The 22,190-nt window shown below is 39.6% G+C and overlaps 1 protein-coding gene and 1 long non-coding RNA gene across 6 annotated transcripts in view; one reads left to right on the forward strand and one right to left on the reverse strand.

Annotated features, from left to right (window-relative positions):
- Positions 1-17,382, forward strand: part of cep43 (centrosomal protein 43) — an 83,069-nt gene extending 65,687 nt beyond the window's left edge. For 4 of the 5 annotated variants that reach the window (XM_069932132.1, XM_069932134.1, XM_069932137.1 and 1 more), the window contains 3 exons: positions 7,236-7,272; positions 15,583-15,685; positions 17,104-17,382. In XM_069932132.1, the coding sequence (XP_069788233.1) occupies positions 7,236-7,272; positions 15,583-15,685; positions 17,104-17,178 (215 nt within the window). In that variant the 3' untranslated portion in view covers positions 17,179-17,382. Of the gene's footprint in view, positions 1-7,235; positions 7,273-15,440; positions 15,505-15,582; positions 15,686-17,103 lie in introns of those variants that run through there. The other variant, XM_069932136.1, reaches the window with a different exon arrangement.
- Positions 1-22,190, reverse strand: part of LOC138760874 (uncharacterized) — a 195,180-nt gene that overhangs the window by 19,555 nt on the left and 153,435 nt on the right. The gene's annotated exons all lie outside the window — the stretch shown is intronic.

Genomic DNA, 22,190 nt, shown 5'->3' on the forward strand with positions numbered 1-22,190 from the left:
CCTGCCCACCGCTCTCCCGCCCGAGTCGCACTGTGAGTTGCAGAAATTTTTACTTTCATGTATAATGCAACACCCCCCCCTTTATTTTTGAGGGGAAAGAGGGGGAAATTTTTTTTTGCATTATACTCGAATATTTATGGTAACACATACTTGACCCCCACACGGGAAAAAAAACCCTTGGTTTAACCAAGGGTTAATTCCATCTAATATAAAAATTCTCTGTCCATCAGATAAAAGAAAGGGAGTAACCCCACCCCCGTGTTTAAATTTATTGTGACAAATCAGTGCCTTCTGAAACTTGAACTTTAGACAAACTGACCATATTCTTCAGCTTGAACAAAATTTGTAAAAATATTCTGTTCTGGTACAAAAGTTTTCAAAGTAGCAGGATAATCTTTATCATACAAAACTGGGTTAAATTCTCTTCTTTTTAATAAAGTTTGGCTCAAATCTGGATAAAAGAAAATCTTATCCCCTTCATAATTCAAAGGTCCATATTCCTTAGCCCTCCTCATCGCCAAACCTTGAAGCTTCTCTCTATTCGCATAGTTCTGAACTCTAACTAGTATAGATCACGGTCCCTGGCTCAGACTTGGCTTTGGTCTTAAAGTTCTGTGGGCTCTTTCAATTAAAGTCTGGTCTTCAAAATGTTCCTCTCCAAATATCTTCAGTATCCATTCTTGAAAAAAAAACGAATCACATCTTCTCCTTCTTTACCTTCGGGTAATCCCATTATTTTAACATTATTTCTTCTGCTATAATTTTCCAGAATATCAACTTCCTCCAACAGTTTTTTATTCATTGAGATCAAACTAGTTGCCATATCTTCTGACATATTAGATCTCTCTTCAATAGACTACACTTCCTCTTGAACACCTTGAACCTTATTTTCCAACTTATTCACTCTTTGTGAATCATTATTCATCATCTTTAATGAATTATCCACTTTTACTGTTAAATCTGTTTTAATTTATTCAGTTCTTCAGACAATTTAAAATTATTTTCCAAAAACAAATTAATTTTTATTTGAAGTTCATCTATTTTTGATTCAATCATTTATTTCCTTCTTAAAAGTCATTTTTTTGCCTCTAGTCTGCTCCTCTTCTGAGCACGACGTTTTTCTTCACTTTGATATTCTTCTGAAGTCTCTTCCACTGGAGTTGTATCCCCGTCATGTTTAGATGTTGAAACGCTGGACTGCTCCTTTAAGATACCTTGAGTTTTTTTTTCAACCTACTACACTGCGCATGCGCATTACAGTTTTAGTTTTTCCTCCGGCGCCATCTTTACAAGTTCACCTGAAAAAGGCTCCGGAGGTAGGTCCCTCTCCCAGGTCCTCACTGGTGGATCCAGAAAGTACCTCAGTGGCCTGCTTCATTGCTAATTTCCATCAGATAAAAGAAAAAAAAAAATCCCAGTTTCTTTTTTCTTCTTTTCAGACTTTTTAGTAGGAGTCAATTTAGGCAGTATTTCCTTCTTAGGTGACATCCTCAATATTTAGTTAGATGTTTTATATTAACATTAAAATAATTTAAAAACTTTTCTAAGTACTTTTTTTTTAAAAAAACTAATCCCACAGGAGTTGTAAAGTTGAGTGTCGTTCCTCGCGGCATCACATGATGTCCCCAGTGACTGGGATTTGAATTTAAATTTTTTAAGTTAAGAGGAATTACTTAATTAAAGTTAACTTTACATAATTAAAGACTACCACATTGATCTTATTTTTTTTTTATAAAACAAATTACATTTTGCAGTCTTTAGTCTTTTTAACATTGTATTCTTAATGCAGATGTACAAGTTAGGCATTTAAGAGCAAGTCTCAGGCAACGAGCAAATTTGCATGTCTGGCATCTGCAATTCCTGTAGGTCCCAGATAATGCAGATTTTAGTGTACATACTCTTCACCCCAACCTGTCCATGTTGAACAAAATGCCTCTCTGAGCTAGTTTTATTCACCTGTGTTTGACTACATATCCCTCTAAACCTTTCTTATCCAGATGCCTTTGTAAACATTGTAATTCTATCTGCCTCTACCATTTACTCTGGTGGCTCATTCCATATAATTACCAGCCTCTGTGTGGGTAAAAAACCTGTTCCTCGATCCCTTTAAACTTTTTTTTTTAAATATTGTATTTACAAATTTTAAACCACAATAATGTATACATTCAATGCAAAAGTTATTTCAAAAAAGTTATACATAAGGTATATAAACTCCCCGCTCCACCTCCCCTCCCTCCAAAGCACCCAAAAATAAAGAAAAAGAAAATAGAGAAAGGACCAGAAAATGCCAAAGGAAGAGGATTTATATCATAAAAGTTACCAAGAAGTGAGGTCTTCAGAGAGTCTTTTTTCTTTGGCTTGGCTTCGCAGACGAAGATTTATGGAGGGGGTAAAAGTCCACGTCAGCTGCAGGCTCGTTTGTGGCTGACAAGTCCGATGCGGGACAGGCAGACACGGTTGCAGCGGCTGCAGGGGAAAATTGGTTGGTTGGGGTTGGGTGTTGGGTTTTTCCTCCTTTGCCTTTTGTCAGTGAGGTGGGCTCTGCGGTCTTCTTCAAAGGAGGTTGCTGCCCGCCAAACTGTGAGGCGCCAAGATGCACGGTTTGAGGCGATATCAGCCCACTGGCAGTGGTCAATGTGGCAGGCACCAAGAGATTTCTTTAGGCAGTCCTTGTACCTTTTCTTTGGTGCACCTCTGTCACGGTGGCCAGTGGAGAGCTCGCCATATAACACAATCTTGGGAAGGCGATGGTCCTCCATTCTGGAGACGTGACCCATCCAGCGCAGCTGGATCTTCAGCAGCGTGGACTCGATGCTGTCGACCTCTGCCATCTCGAGTACTTCGACGTTAGGGATGAAAGCGCTCCAATGGATGTTGAGGATGGAGCGGAGACAACGCTGGTGGAAGCGTTCTAGGAGCCGTAGGTGATGCCGGTAGAGGACCCATGATTCGGAGCCGAACAGGAGTGTGGGTATGACAACGGCTCTGTATACGCTTATCTTTGTGAGGTTTTTCAGTTGGTTGTTTTTCCAGACTCTTTTGTGTAGTCTTCCAAAGGCGCTATTTGCCTTGGCGAGTCTGTTGTCTATCTCGTTGTCGATCCTTGCATCTGATGAAGAAATGGTGCAGCCGAGATAGGTAAACTGGTTGACCGTTTTGAGTTTTGTGTGCCCGATGGAGATGTGGGGGGGCTGGTAGTCATGGTGGGGAGCTGGCTGATGGAGGACCTCAGTTTTCTTCAGGCTGACTTCCAGGCCAAACATTTTGGCAGTTTCCGCAAAGCAGGACGTCAAGCGCTGAAGAGCTGGCTCTGAATGGGCAACTAAAGCGGCATTGTCTGCAAAGAGTAGTTCACGGACAAGTTTCTCTTGTGTCTTGGTGTGAGCTTGCAGGCGCCTCAGATTGAAGAGACTGTCATCCGTGCGGTACCGGATGTAAACAGCGTCTTCATTGTTGGGGTCTTTCATGGCTTGGTTCAGCATCATGCTGAAGAAGATTGAAAAGAGGGTTGGTGCGAGAACACAGCCTTGCTTCACGCCATTGTTAATGGAGAAGGGTTCAGAGAGCTCATTGCTGTATCTGACCCGACCTTGTTGGTTTTCGTGCAGTTGGATAATCATGTTGAGGAACTTTGGGGGACATCCGATGCGCTCTAGTATTTGCCAAAGCCCTTTCCTGCTCACGGTGTCGAAGGCTTTGGTGAGGTCAACAAAGGTGATGTAGAGTCCTTTGTTTTGTTCTCTGCACTTTTCTTGGAGCTGTCTGAGGGCAAAGACCATGTCAGTAGTTCCTCTGTTTGCGCGAAAGCTGCACTGTGATTCTGGGAGAATATTCTCGGTGACACTAGGTATTATTCTATTTAGTAGAATCCTAGCGAAGATTTTGCCTGCAATGGAGAGCAACGTGATTCCCCTGTAGTTTGAGCAGTCTGATTTCTCGCCTTTGTTTTTGTACAGGGTGATGATGGTGGCATCACGAAGATCCTGAGGCAGTTTTCCTTGGTCCCAACAAAGCTTGAAAAACTCATGCAGTTTGGCATGCAGAGTTTTGCCGCCAGCCTTCCAGACCTCTGGGGGGATTCCATCCATACCTGCTGCTTTGCCACTTTTCAGTTGTAAATAATCTTTGTTATACACAGCTACGAAATTCTGCATGCCATCTTTCCATGCCTAAATGACTTCCATAATATTGCTATACATTTCCTAGAAACTGCTAAAGCAATTTAAACAAATTCAGTTTGATACATAGCTGATTTTAATGCAAGTCTTAGAATCTTAATATTAGTCAATAAAAATAACATTGGATCCTGTGGGAACTTAAACCTCCCCCCCCCCCCACCCCCAATAATTTCTTGCCTCACCTCAAACCTATATTCCCTAATTTTAGATTCTTCTACTTTGGGAAAAAGTCTGGGGTCATCTACTGTCACTATTGTCCCTCATAAACGTCTATAAGATCACCACACAGCCTACTTCACTCCAGGGAAAACAGTCGCATCCTATCTGTCCTTATAATTCAAGCTCTCCAGTCCAGACAACATCCTGTGAATCTTTTGTATCCTCTCCATCTTAATCATATATTTCTTCATCTGGTGTGGTGACCAGAACATCTCACACTATTCTAAGTGCCTTCTTATCAGTGTCTCATACAGCTGTAATGTATAACATGAAAGCTAACTCTTACATTCGGTGCTTTGATGGGCTATGGCAAGTCTGCCAATGTTGTCACTTTCAGGAGATTATAGAATTGTACCCCAAGAACTAACTACTTAACAATACTCCCCAGGTCCCAGCCATTCATTTTGTATGCACTGGCCTTGTTCAACTTCCTAGAATGCATCACCTTACACTTGAATGAATTCCCTGGTTTACTTTCAGAGTTGACCTAGATCCTGCATAATAGACCATCTTTTTAGTGTCAACTATATCACCAAATTAGGCATCACTTGCATACTTGTTAATCATGCCAAACATGTTCTCTTCTTAATCATTCAGAAGCCTAATAACCTGAATACACTTGAGATTGTCTGATCTCGGAAGCCAAGTAGTCTCAGGGCTGGTCAGTTCTTGGAGGGGAGACTGCATAGGAACACCAGGTGCTGTAGGTTTCTGAGAGGGGCGCTGAACAAAGTGGCGTCTCTCTGACTGCCTTTCGGTTGACAAAAGTTAAAAGAATTTTATGTATGTTACATTCAAAATATAGTATTACATGACAATAATAGAACTTTTATAATGTTCGGGACAAAGACACTTTTTTCCTTTATTTGCCGCTGTGCTCCACAGATTTAAATTTGTAGTCAAACAATTCATGTGTAATTAAAGTGCACATTCCAGATTTTATTCAAGGTTATTGGTGTATATTTTGGTTTGACCATGTAGAAATTACAGCACTTTTTATACATAGCTCCCTCATTTTAGGGCATCATAATATTTGGCTCTTTGGCTTCACAAGTGTTTTGAGTACTCAGGTATGTTGAATTGCTTCATTGGTGCAGGTATGAGGGAGCTAGGCTTGCTTCTAAGCTTTAGATCATCTTTCAAGTCTGTAGTTGCCATTTTTCAACACGAGAACTGGAGTGTGCCAGTAAAGTCAAAGAAGTAATTATAAGGCTGAAAAACAAGAATAAAGCAGTAAGAGACATTGACCCAACGTTAAGATTACCAAATTCAAGAGTTTGGAATATCATTAAGAAGAAAGAGTGCACTGGTGAGCTCAGTAATCACATAGAGACTGGTATTCCAAGGAAAACCTCCACTGCTAATGTCAGAAAAATTCTCATCATAATGAAGAAAAATCCCCAGATGTATGTCCGACAGATCAGAAACACTCTTCATGAGGCAGGTATGGACATGTCAATGACTACTGTCTGCAGGACACTTCATGAACAGAGGCTACACTGCAAGATGCAAACCGTGGGAAAGGTGATATGCTTTGGATCTTGGGCACTTCTTTTGCACCACCACACTTTGCTCTTACCATCACTTGGATACAGGTTAATCTTGGTCTCATCGGTCCACAAGACTTTTTACTAGAATTCTGCAGGCTCTTTGAAAAACTTCTTGACAAACTGTAATGTGGCCATCCTCTCTGCAGCTAACTAGTGGTTTGCATCTTGCAGTGTAGCCTCTGTATTTCTTTTTCTTGAAGTGTTCTGCTGACAGTAGTCATTAAGACATCCACGCCTGCCTCGTGAAGAGTATTTCTGATCTGTCAGTCATGCATCTGGGGATTTTTCTTCATTATGATAAAATTCTTCTCTCATCAGCAGTGGAGATCTTCCTTTTTAAAAACATACAAACTTTATTTAAAACTATAGCAACATTACAAGGCACAAAACACAGAGCTACCACTAAAAACTACCCTTAACATGTGGCAAAAAAAACATGAGAAGCAGTAATCACTACCGCTTCTCACTACACAGTATTTCGCATCAATTAAACCACAATTTTCATCATCAACCACACACGTGATCCCCTGGGAGTGCAACAGTTCCTGAAACTGCCACAGTCCCCTTGGATACCGCATGTACCCACTCCAACACCACACAGGCCTATGCGCAACCCCAAAAGAGAGTATGGAGGTCTTCCTTGGAAGACCAGTCCTTTTGCAATTACTGAGCTCAGCTTTCTTCTTAAATGATGTTCCAAACAGTTGATTTTGGTCATCCTAAGGTTTGGGCAATATCTCTTTCTGTTTTATTCTTGTTTTTCAGCCTCATAATGGCTTCTTTGTCTTTATTAGCGCAACTACAGAATTGAAAAATTATCAAAAGCTTAGAAGCAAGCCTAGCTTTCTTGTATCTGCACCAATGAAGCAATTCAACATACCTGTACAAGAGTATTGACAAATACCTTTGTATCGAACTGTCCCAAACAGTATGGTGCTCTGAAATGAGGAGACTATGTATTAAAAAAGTATCTTAATTCTACATGGTCAAACAAAAAGGAATACAAATGACCCTGAATAAAATCTGGTATGTGCACTTTAATCAGATGCGAATTGTTTGATAACAAATTTAAAACTGTGGAGCACAGGAGCAAACAAAGGAAAAAAGTGTCTGCCTCCAAAACATAATGCAAGACACCGTACATGATGAATAATAAAGGGCCTAGCACTGATGGTGCGGCACTCCATTGGTTACAGGTCTCCTATTCCATAAACCAATCCTCCACAATACATAATTTTTTTAAAGCAGTTTCTAACATACATTCTTATTTCTGGTCTCTTTGAAACAGGTGACGAGGAAGAAGATTATGATGATGATTTTATAAGGTAAAGGAACTTTGATTATGGAAACATAATTAAAATTTATTTTGATTTTTCAGATGATGAATAAATAGCTTGTCAGTACCAACAGCTTAATTTTTTCAGTTGTTGTGAAAGTTCACACTGTGATTGCTTAGTGCTATGAAGTTTTTATATTAGATTTAAAGTGTAGAGTTCCCTAATGATCCTGTATTAATAAAAAGTATAATAATTCAGAGACCCAGTATGTGATTTGGAAATCTGTTGTAATGATGAGTAAAAAAATTGTTTCAAATGTAAAGTCAAATTATGGAAAAAAACTTTTTTTATTTGAATTTAATTTGCAAGAACTTAATTTATTTATCCTCAAAGGTGATGTTTAGCTGCTGTGTTGAAGTGACACAGTCCTGTGGGTAATTTCCAGAATTAAGTCCCATTGATAATGAACGATTGCTGATGTATTTTTAGGTCAGGATATTATGTGGTTTGTAGCAGAGCCTACAAGTGGTCATGTTCCCATATGCCTTTGACCTTCTTTGGAGCAGAGGTTTGGGAGATGCTATCAGAGTTGCCCAGGCAAATATCTGCAATGCAATTTGTCTGTATGGACCATTAATCTGGCAAATGCTTTGACCGGGATGATGTTGAAACTTGAATGTTGTGGAACTGCATTCATCCAGTAACATGGCAAGTGTTCCATCTTGCTCCTGACTTGTGCCTTGTAGGCAATGGAAAAGGCTTTGGAATGCCATGTAATGAATCATTCACCTTAGAGTGCCCTACCTCTGACTTGCTCTTGGAAATAGGATATTTATATAGCAAATCTATATAATTTTTTTTCTGGTCAACAGTGGTTGTCAGGATATTGATGATGGAGATTCAATGATGTGATCAAACAGTGGTGTTTGTTAGAAAAGGCTAAACTTGACCAGTGAAGACCAGCGAGGAAGAGACATATTAGCCCTTTTTTTAAAAAAAACTGTTTTACAGTTATTGAGCAAAACAAACCCCTAAGTATTGATCAATCAAGTTTATATGCATAAAGTGCTGTAGGTACTTTTTAAATTGGAGAGCTTTAAATGGTGTCTGGTATTTGGAAGACATTCCATAGTTGGAAACCAGGGTTAACTGCAGGACAATGAGATTTCAATATTCACGTTTCTGCTTACTTAACACTCATGGTGAAATAAAGAGAAATGATGGAAATGCTCAACAGTTCAGGCAGCACCAATGGACAACCAAAGAGTTACATTTCAAATTGAAGACTTTTCAACAAACCCTTTGTTTTAAGTTGGAATTGGGAAAAGTTAAGTTCCAGAGTCAGCTCATGGAGGAGAAGAGAACAAGAAGGAATGTCAGTGAAGGAATAGAGATGTGGAGAGAAATAGTGTGATGCACTAGGATGGTGAAGGTGGTTCCTTTAACAGGAGGTGGTGAAGTGACTTGGTGCTTGTCGTGAGTGAGAAGAGGTAGGTCTCAAAAGGCAAGGAGCCTGAACGCAGTTTTTTTTGTAGTGAAGGATTTTATTTACAGAAGGCAAGTGTGGGAAAATGGCAACAGATGCATAACACCACCCCCCCCCCACCCCCACCCACACACACGTTTACAGCAGCTGTGAGAAAGAAATAGCAAGCAATTAATAGTGAACGTGAGGAAAATAGTGTGGGAAGTAAATACACACATACAATTGAAATGATACATACAATGATCAAAGGGGGAAAAATAATCACTAGGATATCCCACCGCCCTTTGACTCAGTGTAGGCTTGGCTCTGCTGCAAGGGACACTAATTAAACACTTCCAACCCTTTTAACAGTGCACATCTTACCAACAGTTTCTCCAGCACCTTTCCACATTTCTAGGCCTGGAATGAAACAGGGTGGTCCCAAGCTGCCAAAGCAAGAGAACAAACAGCACATGCCACCTTTATAGTGCTGGAGGGACAAGCCCACATAATTTCCAGAGGACAATGACTCAGTGCCAGGAGGGTTAATCCAGTTACAACAGCCAATGGCCCAAGGCCAAGTACAGGTAGGCTGGAGAGTGGAGATAATTCACATGGAGCCAATAGCAAGGCGTGGACTAATGGGTGGGGCAGAACCAAACCTTGATTTGCAGCTGGTGTGTCATCCAACTAGGTAGGGGGCAGTGCTGTCACACACAGCCACAATACAGTGAATTTTTCTTGCAGTTGGGATTGAGGGGACCCTTATTTTGACAGTTGAAGTCCGTGTGCCTTTCAGCACTGAAAGGGGGCTTGGTCCTGTATTCCTTCTGGGCAGGCAAAAAAGGTGGTTTTAAAGTCCAAACCATTTGGATCTGCTTTGGTACCTCATTGTGTCAATCACAAGAAACAGTCATAGCAACATGCCTTTAACAGATCCTTGACCCAAATATAATATCACTTCTTTCAATGTGGGTACTTTTGCATTCTCCCTTGGACAGATACACCAAATGCTTGGTGTGAGTTGATATTGCAATTCTACGTTCAACATAGAATTAACTTTCTCAAAAATAATCTGATAAAACAAATTACCTGCTCTTTGCAGAAGGTTCTGGATCTTCATTGAAATGAGAACCAGTGGGTCCTATTTAAAGGGTGGGCATCTTGTCCTGCCAGTAACTACCCATGTAATAAAGTTGAAATAAAACAGGAAATGAGGTAACCAGACAGAATTTTTGCAAAGAGAAAGAGTTAATGTTTCAGATCAAATACCCTTTGTCAGATCTAGGAAGGAAATAAAACAGGTTAGCATTGGGCTGAAGAGAAGGTGAGGAAGGGATGAATAGGGCAAAGCCAATATTTTGATAAGGCAAGAGGTAAGCAGTAAAGAAAGCCATTAGATCAGTAGCAGCTAGGAAGAAACATATTAGCCCTTTTTCCAAAAAAAAAGTGGGGCAAGAATTATTAGAGAGAGAAAACATAGGCAAAGGCAATATAAGAATTGCAAAATGAAGGTTGAGGGACTGTCAAGCTCAGGCTGTGGCTCATGGAGAGAAAAACCAAGTCAATGTAACAGGCTCAGTCTGATACAGGGAAAAATAAGTTACCTGAAGTAATGGCATTCATTAGAGATTCCAGGAGGCTGAATACGACCACACAAGAGATGAGGTGCTGCTCTCAAACTTATTCTTTATAACAGCACAGAAGGCTATAGACCGATTTCAATAATTAAAATGCCAGGCAACAAGCAGCCCATAGACTTCCTGTGGACTGAATGCATGTGCTCCACAAAGCCAGAGTAAGTGGTAGAGGCAGGCTCCTGGATAGGAAAGGTTCTGCAGTATATGGGTCAATTTGATCAGTGCGTTTTCCTATGTTCTAAATCTATGTTCTCTGGAGCTTGTTAGTAATTTGATTTTTCTTTCCATGGATTCCCTCAGATTTCCAGCATCTGCAGCAATTTTTGTAGTTCATTAACAAAAAGCAAATCTGTAGTTCATTAACAAAAAGCAAATCCACTTGACAGTGTAAAAATGGCTGCAGCTAACCTGTTTTTTTCCCCCCCCATTATTTGCTCGAGCTTTAGGTGATTATTGTTGCGTATAAAGGTCTGTGGTGTCTGTAAAATGTAAATATGCTCTGTCTATCCAAAACTAACTTTAGTAAAAAAATAAATATAACTGAAGATTAATATTGACTCCAATCCATTACAGTATGATGGTTTAAAAAAAAAAATAGGGTCTCATTTTGAAGATGCAAGTGGCTTATAAAAATTGTTATCAAACTTACCTTGGGTCTTTTGGAACAAATGTACAGAAAGAGAGACAGAGGTCAGAGGTTAAAGTGAAGGTTGCATGCTGCACATATTATGAACTAATTGAGTTCACTAATAGTGCTGAAGATCCAGCTGCGCTGGGTGGGTCACGTCTCCAGAATGGAGGACCATCGCCTTCCCAAGATTGTGTTATATGGCGAGCTCTCCACTGGCCACCGTGACAGAGGTGCACCAAAGAAAAGGTACAAGGACTGCCTAAAGAAATCTCTTGGTGCCTGCCACATTGACCACCGCCAGTGGGCTGATATCGCCTCAAACCGTGCATCTTGGCGCCTCACAGTTTGGCGGGCAGCAACCTCCTTTGAAGAAGACCGCAGAGCCCACCTCACTGACAAAAGGCAAAGGAGGAAAAACCCAACACCCAACCCCAACCAACCAATTTTCCCCTGCAGCCGCTGCAACCGTGTCTGCCTGTCCCGCATCGGACTTGTCAGCCACAAACGAGCCTGCAGCTGACGTGGACTTTTACCCCCTCCATAAATCTTCGTCCGCGAAGCCAAGCCAAAGAAAGTTGTTCTGACTGATCCTGAAGGAAAGGGATATGAGATTCTCTTGCTGCTGTTCTTTGGACTTTTGTCATACTCACAAGTTTATAAAAAGGACAAAAGGCATGCTTGAGGGCAGCACAGTGATCATCGCACTATTAGTGAACTCAATTAGTTCATAATATGTGCAGCATGCAACCTTCACTTTAACCTCTGACCTCTGACTCTCTTTCTGTACATTTGTTCCAAAAGACCCAAGGTAAGTTTGATAACAATTTTTATAAGCCACTTGCATCTTCAAAATGAGACCCTATTTTTTTTTTAAACCATCATACTGTAATGGATTGGAGTCAATATTAATCTTCAGTTATATTTATTTTTATACTAAAGTTAGTTTTGGGTAGACAGAGCATATTTACATTTTACAGACACCACAGACCTTTATACACTCAGAGAGAGAGAAAGGAAAGCCATTTGCGAAGACAAAAAGTCTGTTAATGTATTGTGCTACAGGAAGTCTGTTTGCTTAAAAAAGCTACTAATTCAGAAGTGCAAACAGTCATAAGTCTTATGACTGTTCTCCATTGAGAACTCAAAACAACATCTATTGGAGAAGCTGCGGGCTGGTTGGCAGACAACCTGGAGTCTGATCCACTTAAACTTCTTGAAGAGATGCTTTTAGTATATAGGTGCAAAATAAGGCCATCTGCCATGATTCATGGTTTTGGAGAAATGAAACAGAACAAAAATGATGTCACATGGCATGTGATGAGTGTTTTCAGAGAAACATATCACTGGAACGAGAAGCATTTTTAGGGCAGAAGATACCTAGCCATCCTGTAGGTAACACAGGTTTCAAAGGGCTTGACCATCCTGCAAGAAAGACAGGATTGAAATGCAGTAACAAAAGGCTCATGTTCTCCTTATGAAAAGGAGGAACATTGGAAAAGTAGTTTTGAAGAATTTAGCCACTTCACTGTCTCTTTGGAAAAAGAGGTCAGATTCTACTGGGTCCATTTTTGTATGGCCACTTGTCTGGGTTTGTGAAATCCTCATGGAAGAAAATAGCCACTTCTCTGTCTCTTGGAAAAGACAGACTTATAATGTGGAACACAGATTCTAAAATCTCCATGCAAGAGAGAAAATTGTTCAAATGAAGAAACATTGCCCTGAAAACAACTCTGCAAAAGAAATTTGAGAGTTTTAAAGAGGTCTGATGACTCAAAATACTTCATTATTGCTTTTGAGCAACAATTTAAAGAAATCTCATGCCTCACACTTACTCCATAATCACTTTTGAACAGCAATAAAGACTGAGTTTCAACACAAAAGGTTTCTGAGACTGAACTTTAAAATCATCTCTTCAGAATCAAGCTTAAACTATAATGGTTTGGGTACATACACAAAATTTAGAATTAAGTAATAAGTGTTTGGTTATTAAAAATTAAAAATAAAATTATTGTTTTGAAAATAGCATTGTCTGGGGTATATTCCCATTGCTGCTGATCTAGTTCATAACAATACTCATATCCTGAGTAATTTATGGCATGATTAAAAAGTGCCAAATCTCTGCAAATACCCCACAAAGGGCCCCAACCCAAAGCTCTAGCAGCTCATAGGTTGCTATACAAATACTTGTCTTGTTTGATTTCCTTTCTTAGTATTTGTGTGAAGGAATACTTGCAAGAATGAAAAGGAGTATGAACAATATTGCCGTTTCCAGCACATTGGTTGCAAGTGTAGATGGTGTTCAGCAAAGTGAGGATATGATGGCTTGAATTGTGGTTGTTGCATTGCATCGCTACTGTGAATACATATTATTCTGAATTTTGTCATGTAGAGATTACTGAACAGACAGAGGAAAAAATTCAAGGATGTGTTTAAAATATTCTCAATAAAGGTCAACATTCCCACTGACTACTGATAATTTCTAGCCCATTACCGCTTAAAGTGAAGTGCATGGAATCTTGAAGGCCTGCATTGAGAATGGGGGGGGGGGGGGGAAGCTGTTTGAAAGTAGTAGACAGGCCTTACCATCTGCACCATTGAAGAGACTGCAGTTCACGTATTGGCCTCATTTTTCCAAAACTAATTTAATTCCTTGCCAAAATGGTTGAACTTAACACAAGTCCAACAGCATATAGAAAAGTTCCAATACATAAATCACATCTAAAACATAAATCTGAATCACTAAACCCATATTTTTTTCAAATTTCTCCAGATGTAATTGATGTAAAAAATTATAATTAACCATTCCATATCTTACATTTGTCAATTTGATTAAATTGTCCTGACACATCATCTTCAGGAAAAATAAACACTAAATCACTCTCCCATTTAAGTTTAGATTTTTCCCAGTCCGGTTTATCCATATTATCTTGGAACAAATTATATATAACCGAAATATAACCCTTCTTTGGTGCAAAGGAAATTAAAGACTCAAATCTCGACAAAGTGGGTAAATTCATCTCTCTACCATAATTAGCTCTAAGTTGGTAATACACAAACAAAGAATTTACAGATATATCAAATCTTTCTCTCAATTAAAATAAAGAAATTGTCCCTCTTCAAAACAATCCTATATTGTCTTTATACCTTTAAAATCCCAACTCTTTAAATAATTATTAAAGATTGAAAAAGGAATAAACTGATTATTATACAATGGAGTTAAAATTGATAATTTATCTTTTGATCCCAAAACCCTATTTTTTAAAAAAAAATCCAGATCTTTAACAAATGTTTCAATATCGGCATATTATATTCCTGTAACAAATTTAAATTCCAACGAAATATAAATTCATTTACCTTAACCTCAGAAATACACGCCATTTCCACCTTAGCCCAGCTAGAAGGATAATTTAAATCCATCAACCTGCTAATAAACTTCAACTGGGCCGCTTCATAATAATTTTGAAAATGTGGTAACTGAAGTCCACCCGACACACATTTCCATGTAAGTTTATACAATGCCACTTGAGCTAATTTACCTTTACATAAAAACTTCTGCACTGCCTTATTTAAATCCTGAAAAAAACCTTTTGAATGTAAACAAGGAATTGACTGAAATAAATATTGAATTTGAGGAAAGATATTCATTTTAATACAATTGACCCTTCCAATCAAAGTTAATGGAAGATCTTTCCACTTAATCAAATCTGCTTTAATCCATTTTAATATAGGCACGTAATTTAACTGATATAATGACTGATAATGAATGTCTACAAACACACCTAAATATTTAATTTTATTTGTCTACTTTAATTTTGTAATAATTTTAAATTCTGAATAATCTCCAATCCCAACTGGTAAAATTTTATTTTTATCCTAATTAACTTTATATCCTGACAATTCTCCAAATTTTGACACTCTTATAACTGCTTCAACGACCATTCCGGTTCCGTCAAATATATAAATACATCAGGTTACACACTTACTGTTACATGCTTATACGTGACACAGACTGAAGAACCTCATCTATGACAAGACCAGACTGCTTCCTAGTTATTCATATTTTATTGAGGGATATTTGATGGCAAGAAAATTATGATGTTATGGAATAATTTTGGGTTCACTTGCCATTACTTTTGATTATGCTTTTCCAAATAATAACATGCATAGAATTTTGACTCCCTTGTCTATTCTGTTCTTTTAAAAATTAAGACAAGCATTGTTTTAAGGCCGGTTTTCTTTATTCACAAGTTCTACTTGATGTATGTTTGCCATGCTGTCATGTGTTGAAGTATACCTACCCTGACACTGTCTGCAAAGTCAAAGTCTGATGAATGCCAAGATGAGCAGTTTCTATTTTGCTCCCCTGCTTACTTCTAAACAAAAATTTGGTAAAAAAGAGCAGCTAAAATAAAATTGTTAGATTTAGTGAATTTGATGATGATTTCTTTTTGCTTCACAATTTTATGTGCTGATCTCTCAGTGAAGAAAAATTCAAACTAGGTTGGTGGTGGCCCATTTATTATGCACCAAATTCTTATCAGCAGGTAAAATATTATTGGTCTTATGGTATCACATTTTGTAAAATTTGAACTGTGTCATAAATACAAATGTCTTTGTTTCAGTGGCAGTCAACGTTCAGATAAAACCAAGAGTGAAGTGAGCATCGGTGAGGAGATTGAAGAAGATATTTCTTTCGAGGGAGAAGATTTTTGTACCAGTGATAAGGTTTGTACATATCTGGAATTTTAATAAACCCATGAAACTATTCTATTAAAAAATAGAAACATTCTATTTGACATTCAGCATGTCAAGCAGCATGTGAGAAAAGAGAAACAGAATTCTCATTTTTGTTTAAGGGCCTGTGAACTGAATTTTGAAATAATACACAAAAGTCCATATATGGAAAGCAATAGTTGATGTTTCAGATCTGGGCCCTCCATCAAGAATAATAAAGATCAGGCAAACACCCACACAAGGAAATCATTAACTTTAACTGCTTTGCTGCTAACTTCCACCCTGCCCTAATATTCATGGACCATTTCTGGTGACTCTCTCTCCCCCTTCTCGCTCTACCTCCATTTCAGGAGACAAATTCTCTACAGATGTCTTTTATAAACCCACCAACTCCCGCAGATATCTTGACTAAATTTCTTCTCACCCATTCTCCTATAAGGATGCTTTTACTTTCAGTTATGCCACATCCACTCCCAGGAGAGGACTTTTCATTCAGGATATCCAAGATGTTCTCCTTCTTTCCCTCTCCTGCCATCAATTCATCCCTCACCCACATCTCCTCCATTTCCCGCACACCTGCCCTGGTCACATCCACCCAGATGTTACAAGGGCAGAGATTTCCTCATTCACACATACCATGCATCAGCCTCTGTATCCAATATATTCTCTACAATTTCCACCACCAAACAAAACTCCCCTTCCCGCTTTCTATGGGCATTACTCCCTCCACAACTCAACGTCCTCTTATCCCTTCCCACCCTTGGTACCTACTCCCATGACTTGACTTACACCCCCTCCTTCACCACTATTCAGGGTCCAAAACAGATCTTCCAAGTGAAGGAAGGCTTCACCTATGAATCTGTCTGGCATCTGCAGACTCTTGGTTTACCTCTGAACTTTGAAAACTATTTCTCTTTCCATAGATAGGGTTTGATCTGTTGTGTGTTTCAGTTATTTTAGTTTCATATTTTCAGCAAAATCTAACTCATTTTTTTGGATGATTTTCAGCTTCTGCAGTTTTTTTTTAAATGTTCACAGCTTCATCTGGATGGATTATTTGGTTCATTAGATGGTGCAAGTGAAAGGATGGATGTGGCATTTGCTACATAGTAAAATGTCTTGAGAAAGAGAGCAGTTAGTGAACATAAAAGGGTGAAACAAAGAGTATTGGTGAAGGGGAGGTGAAGGTGATGTTGTGGAATCTTGTTGATAGTAGTGGAATTTGGGAAAAATGATTTGTTGAATGTGGAAACTGGTGGGGTCAAAACTGAGGAGCATAATCCTGTTCTGTGTAGGATAGGGGATGAGATGAAAGGTGCAGGAAGTCAATCAGATGCAGTCAGTGGTTCTGTCACTTCGACATTTATATTTTCAATTTTGTAACTTGCTTCTTGTTTACTTTATTGCAGCTTGACGACTTCACACAAGACCACACCATATCACACAACAGTGATGTGGCAGATTATCTGGAGGAGGTGCCGTAGTGGTATTGTCATGTTCTTGATTGTACATTTTGCTGTTTTTGATGGTTTAAAGGATGATGGAATCAACTTTTCAGACTCATTTGATGAATGTTGTGTTAAACTAAACCACATTGTTCAGTAGAAAATGGTTTTTCCATTTAGAATGAACAAGTTTGATAAGAAATTGTAACAGTTAAAAACTGTGATTAAAAATTTTAATGCAAATTTACATTTTCAAATCATTGTATTGTATAAAGTTATCAATCTCTACAACACATTTTGGAACTGGTTAAGAATTTTCAGATATATTTATTCTTTGTCATTTGTATTAAAACTATCACTTTTATCAGCAAGTCTGTAAATTTCAGAAGGTGAAACACAAGCTAACAGCATCCTAAAGAACAGGAAATGCCTGAGGTGAGAGCTTTACCAAACAATTTGTGGTTCACTTCTCCACTGTGAAATATCTTCAAGGGGTGCCTACCCTGAAAAAGATAATTCTGTGAGAGTCTCTCTAACTGCTCTCAAGCTCTACGACCACGTAATCACCCAGACTCGCTTCCACAGCTGGGTGTCCTTCCTGGCCACTCCCCTTCGCTGCCATCTTGTGAAATGAGCTTATACTATTTCCCCAGGCAGACACTTACTACTCATTATATTAAAAAAATCTTGCATCAGATCGTTAAAATCTCACCTTAAGCCTATGTTCTCAAGTATTCGCACAATAACAGAGCTTGCCCATACCACCCAAATATACCCATGTGACCAATTAACCTCATCTCATAAGTCTTTAGAATAAGGGAGTAAAATTTACTGACAGTGGTGGATTTGAACCCAGGTGGCTGGCACGGTAATGGCATTCTAACTGCTACCCTAACTGTGCTGCTATAGATTTGCATTCAAGATCCCTTTGCACATCAGTGCTTCTAAGGGTCTTGCTATTTACAATATACTTTGCTCTTGCATTTGACTCCCTAAATTTACTGACTCACACCTGTTAGATTAAACTCCATCTGTTATTTCTCTGCCCAAATTTCCAATTGGTTGATATCCTACTGTACCCTATCATCCATTCCACTATTTTTTATGTCATCTGTAAACATGCTTGTCAGCCCTTCTTCATTTATGTACATTACAAAGGTCCCAGATTGAACCTTGCAGAACACCATGGGTCAGACCTCCAGTGAGAATAAACCTCCTACACGGTTGGCATAATGGTTAGCGCAATGCTGATATAGCGCCAGCAATCAGGACTTGTGTTCGAATCCTGTGCTGTCTGTAAGGAGTTTGTATGTTCTCTCCCTGTTTGTGTGGATTTTCCTTGGGGGGGTTCCTGTGCTCTATGTCTAAATGTAAATTTTAAAATTGACATCACTACATTCTGTCTATTATGGCCAAGCCCATTTTAAATCCAACCTACCAAGTCAGTGTGGATCTTCTGAATCAACTCATCATAAGGGAGCTTGTAAATTGCTTTACTAAAATCCATGTAGACAACATACACTGCCCAAGCCTCAACCAGCTTCTTTACCCCCTCAAAAAAGGTTTGTGAGACATAACCACTCCTGCAAAAAAACCATATTGACTATTCTGAATAATTACAGTTAGCGTAGTGGTTAGTGCAACGTTATTACAGTGCCTGTGACCTGGATTCAAATTCAGTGCTGTCTATAAGGAGTTTGTATATTCTCCCATATCTGCGTGGGATTCCCATCCCTCCCCAGCCCCCTCCCTGACTCTGATTTCCTCCTGTCTTTCAATGACGTAAGAGATTGGTAGGTTATTTGAGTGGTCCAGGCTTGTGGGCTAGAAAGCCCTGTTAATATGCTCTATTTCTAAATTTTAAAAGGTCCAAGCTTTACCAAATGAGAATAAATATTGTCCTTAAAAATTTTCAAAATATTTTCTCTTCCATTGATGTAAGATTCGCTAAGCTAGAATTTACTGGATTATCCTGATTGCCCCTCTTGGGGATGTATCCATTTTAATATTCTTCACAAAACCCAATCCCACAACATTCTTAATATCAACGTGCCTTAAAATATCAACATACTCTTTCCTGATCTCACTAACTAGTCCAAATGAATTTTTTGAGGAGGTAACAAAATAAATTGATAAGGACAGGGTGGTAGATGTGGTCTACGTGGATTTTAGCAAAGAATTTGACAAGGTTCCCCATGAGAAACTCATCCAAAAGGTCATGAGGCACAGGATCAGTGGAAAATTGGCTGTATGGATAAAAATAAAATTGGCTTTTGGAAGAAAGCAGAGAGTAGTAGTGGAAGGAAAGTATTCTGCCTGGAGGTCAGTGACTCGTGGAGTGCTGCAGATATCTGTTCTGGGACCCCTCTCTTTGTGATTTTCATAAATGACCTGGATGAAGAGGCAGATGACATGAAGGTTGGAGGAGTAGTTGATGGAGAATAAGGTTATTGAAGGTGACAAGAAGATATGGACAGGATGCAGAGTTGGGCAGAAAAGTGGTAGATGGATTTCAATTTGGATAAGTGTGAGGTGATGCATTTTGGAAGGACAAATCAGAAGTCTGAGTACAGGGTTAATGGTGAATTATTCAAAAGTGTGGAGAGTAGAGGGACCTTGGGGTGCAAATCCATACATCCCTCAAGGTCACTGCACAAGTTGATAGGATAGTTAAGAGGGCCTATGGGATGCTGGGCTTCATTAATAGGGGGACTGAATTCAGGAGTAGAGAGGTCATGTTGCAACTCTACGAATCTGGTAAGACAGCACAGAGTATTGTATTCAGTTCTGGTCATCTCATTATAGAAAAGATGTGGAAGCTATGGAGAGGATGCAGAGAAGATTTACCAGGATGTTGCCTGGATTGGGAAAGAAGTTTTATGAGGCAAGGTTAGCAGAGCTTGGACTTTTTACTTTGGAGTGAAGAAGGATGAAAGGAGACTTAATAAAGGTTTACAAAATTATGAGAGGCATAGGTGGGGTGGACAGTCAGCACCTGTTTCCCAGGGCAGGATCAGCAAACACCTGTACACATATATACAAAGTGAAGGGAGGGAAGTTCAGGAGAGATATCAGGGGTAAATTTATTTTTTTTAAAGTTGTAGGTGCCTGGAATGTCTTGCTGGGGATGGTGGTGGAAGCTGAAACATTGGGAGCATTTAAGAGACTCTTAGACATATGGATGAAAGAAAATTAGAGGGGTTTGGGGGGGTTAGTTTTTTTTTAAGGGATATATGGATCAGCACAAAATTGAGGGCCAAAGGGCCTGTACTGTATGTAGTGTGCTATGTTCTAAGTAACTTCCACATTCTTGTTAATGAATATCACTGCATAGTACACATAATACGGTATTAAAGGACTGATAAATTTCATCATCGTTATACAACACACATTGTTTAGGAGAGGGAGAAGGATATGGAGCCTGAAAGATCAGCTCTGCCATTCAATAATTTCTTGAAAGATATTGAAAGTTGAACTCTGTGTTTCCACCTATTCCTAGTTATCAAGAATCTACCTTTGCATAAAAAATTCAAAGACTATGGAACTTTTAAACTCGTATTGAAATCAAAGTTTCCTAATCCTTAAAAAAAAGTTGGATGTCCTATTACAATAGACAAAACATCTCCACATCCACCCCATAAAGAACCTTAACCTCCATAGCTAAATAAATTCCTTCCGTTTTAAATGGGCGCTCTTCAATCCTGAAGATGTGCTTTCTTGTCTTCAACTCCCCTACTATGGGAAACAACTTTACCACATCTACTCAGGGAGCCGCGCTGCCCTGAGGTGGAGATGTTGATGGCGGCACTGATGAAACAGTTAAAGCTATTAAATGATAGGATCTAGGGCTAAGAAGGGTTGGTCTCATAAGAAAGGCAAGGGAAGGGGATGGGGAGATAGAGGAAAGAAGTAGTTTTCTGTCCACTAAACAGCAAGAATCTTTCAGAGACCAACCACTTTAATTCTAAACCACAGCAGTGGTTTTATTTGAAATCTCATGACTGCAGGTCTGCACCCAAGATGCAGGACTGAGGGAGCTGCTGTAGCAGCAGTGCTGCCGCTGGTGCTGACCCCTGAGGTGGAGATGTTAATGGAGGCGCTGACAGAGCCGCTGTAGCGCTGCTGCTGCTGTGGACCCGCAGGGAGCAGAGATGCAGCCCTCCAAAAGGGTCCAGCCACTCAGTTAACTACTGTCAGTGCCACACGGGTTTTGAATGGCCCATGGAGGGAGCCAACTGGTTTTATTTGAAATCCCATAGATGAGCACCTATTAATCGGCAGCACCCACAAGGGTCTGCAGGCTCCGGGGAAGTGGAGGACTGAAGCAGGGCACCAGAAGACAGGAAGATCACGCACTGAGAGGGAGAAGCAGAGGAGATGACCCGTGGGAACAGCGACCACAGTGGCAAACCAGTGAGGGGGCTCTGCGGTCTGAGGGACCAGTGCATGTGGTGGGCTGCTGGTGATTCAAGGAGAGGAACCCACAGAAGCTGTTGGGTGCTGGAGACTGCTGTCGGGAGATTCATGCCAGGCTGCAGACTGCTGGAGACTGGCTCAAGGGGTGCCAGGTATCAGAACCAGGATGCGAGGAGGTATCGAGGGCACTGAAGGGTTCCTGACTGTGTCGGAAGTTTAGATCTGGAGCTCGGTTTGTTAATGATTGGACAGGACTCTGTGTGGCTGCAAGAGTACTGGGGACAAATCTATGGACACTCGGTGACTCAGTTGGGGGGGCGGTGGGGGGGGGGAACACTCTCTTTTGCTTCTTTCTTTGACTGTAAGAGGTTCTTAGGCAATTCCTGCCAGTGGCAAATCTGCCTGCCTTCCATCAGGCAAAAAGGAATTTCATGTAATATCATACTGTTTTATTACTATGACAATAAATTGAATTTCTAATTTGTCCAGGCCTTTCAATATTCAAAATGCTTCTATGAGGCTCTCCCTTATTCTTCTGAACTCTAAGCAGTACAGTCCAAGAACCATTAAATATTCTTCATATGCTAATCCCTTCATTCTAGGAATCATTCTTGTAAATTTTCTGAACCCTTTCT

This window comes from Narcine bancroftii, chromosome 4 (genome assembly GCF_036971445.1).
Source record: "Narcine bancroftii isolate sNarBan1 chromosome 4, sNarBan1.hap1, whole genome shotgun sequence".
Classification (NCBI taxonomy): Eukaryota; Metazoa; Chordata; class Chondrichthyes; order Torpediniformes; family Narcinidae; genus Narcine; species Narcine bancroftii.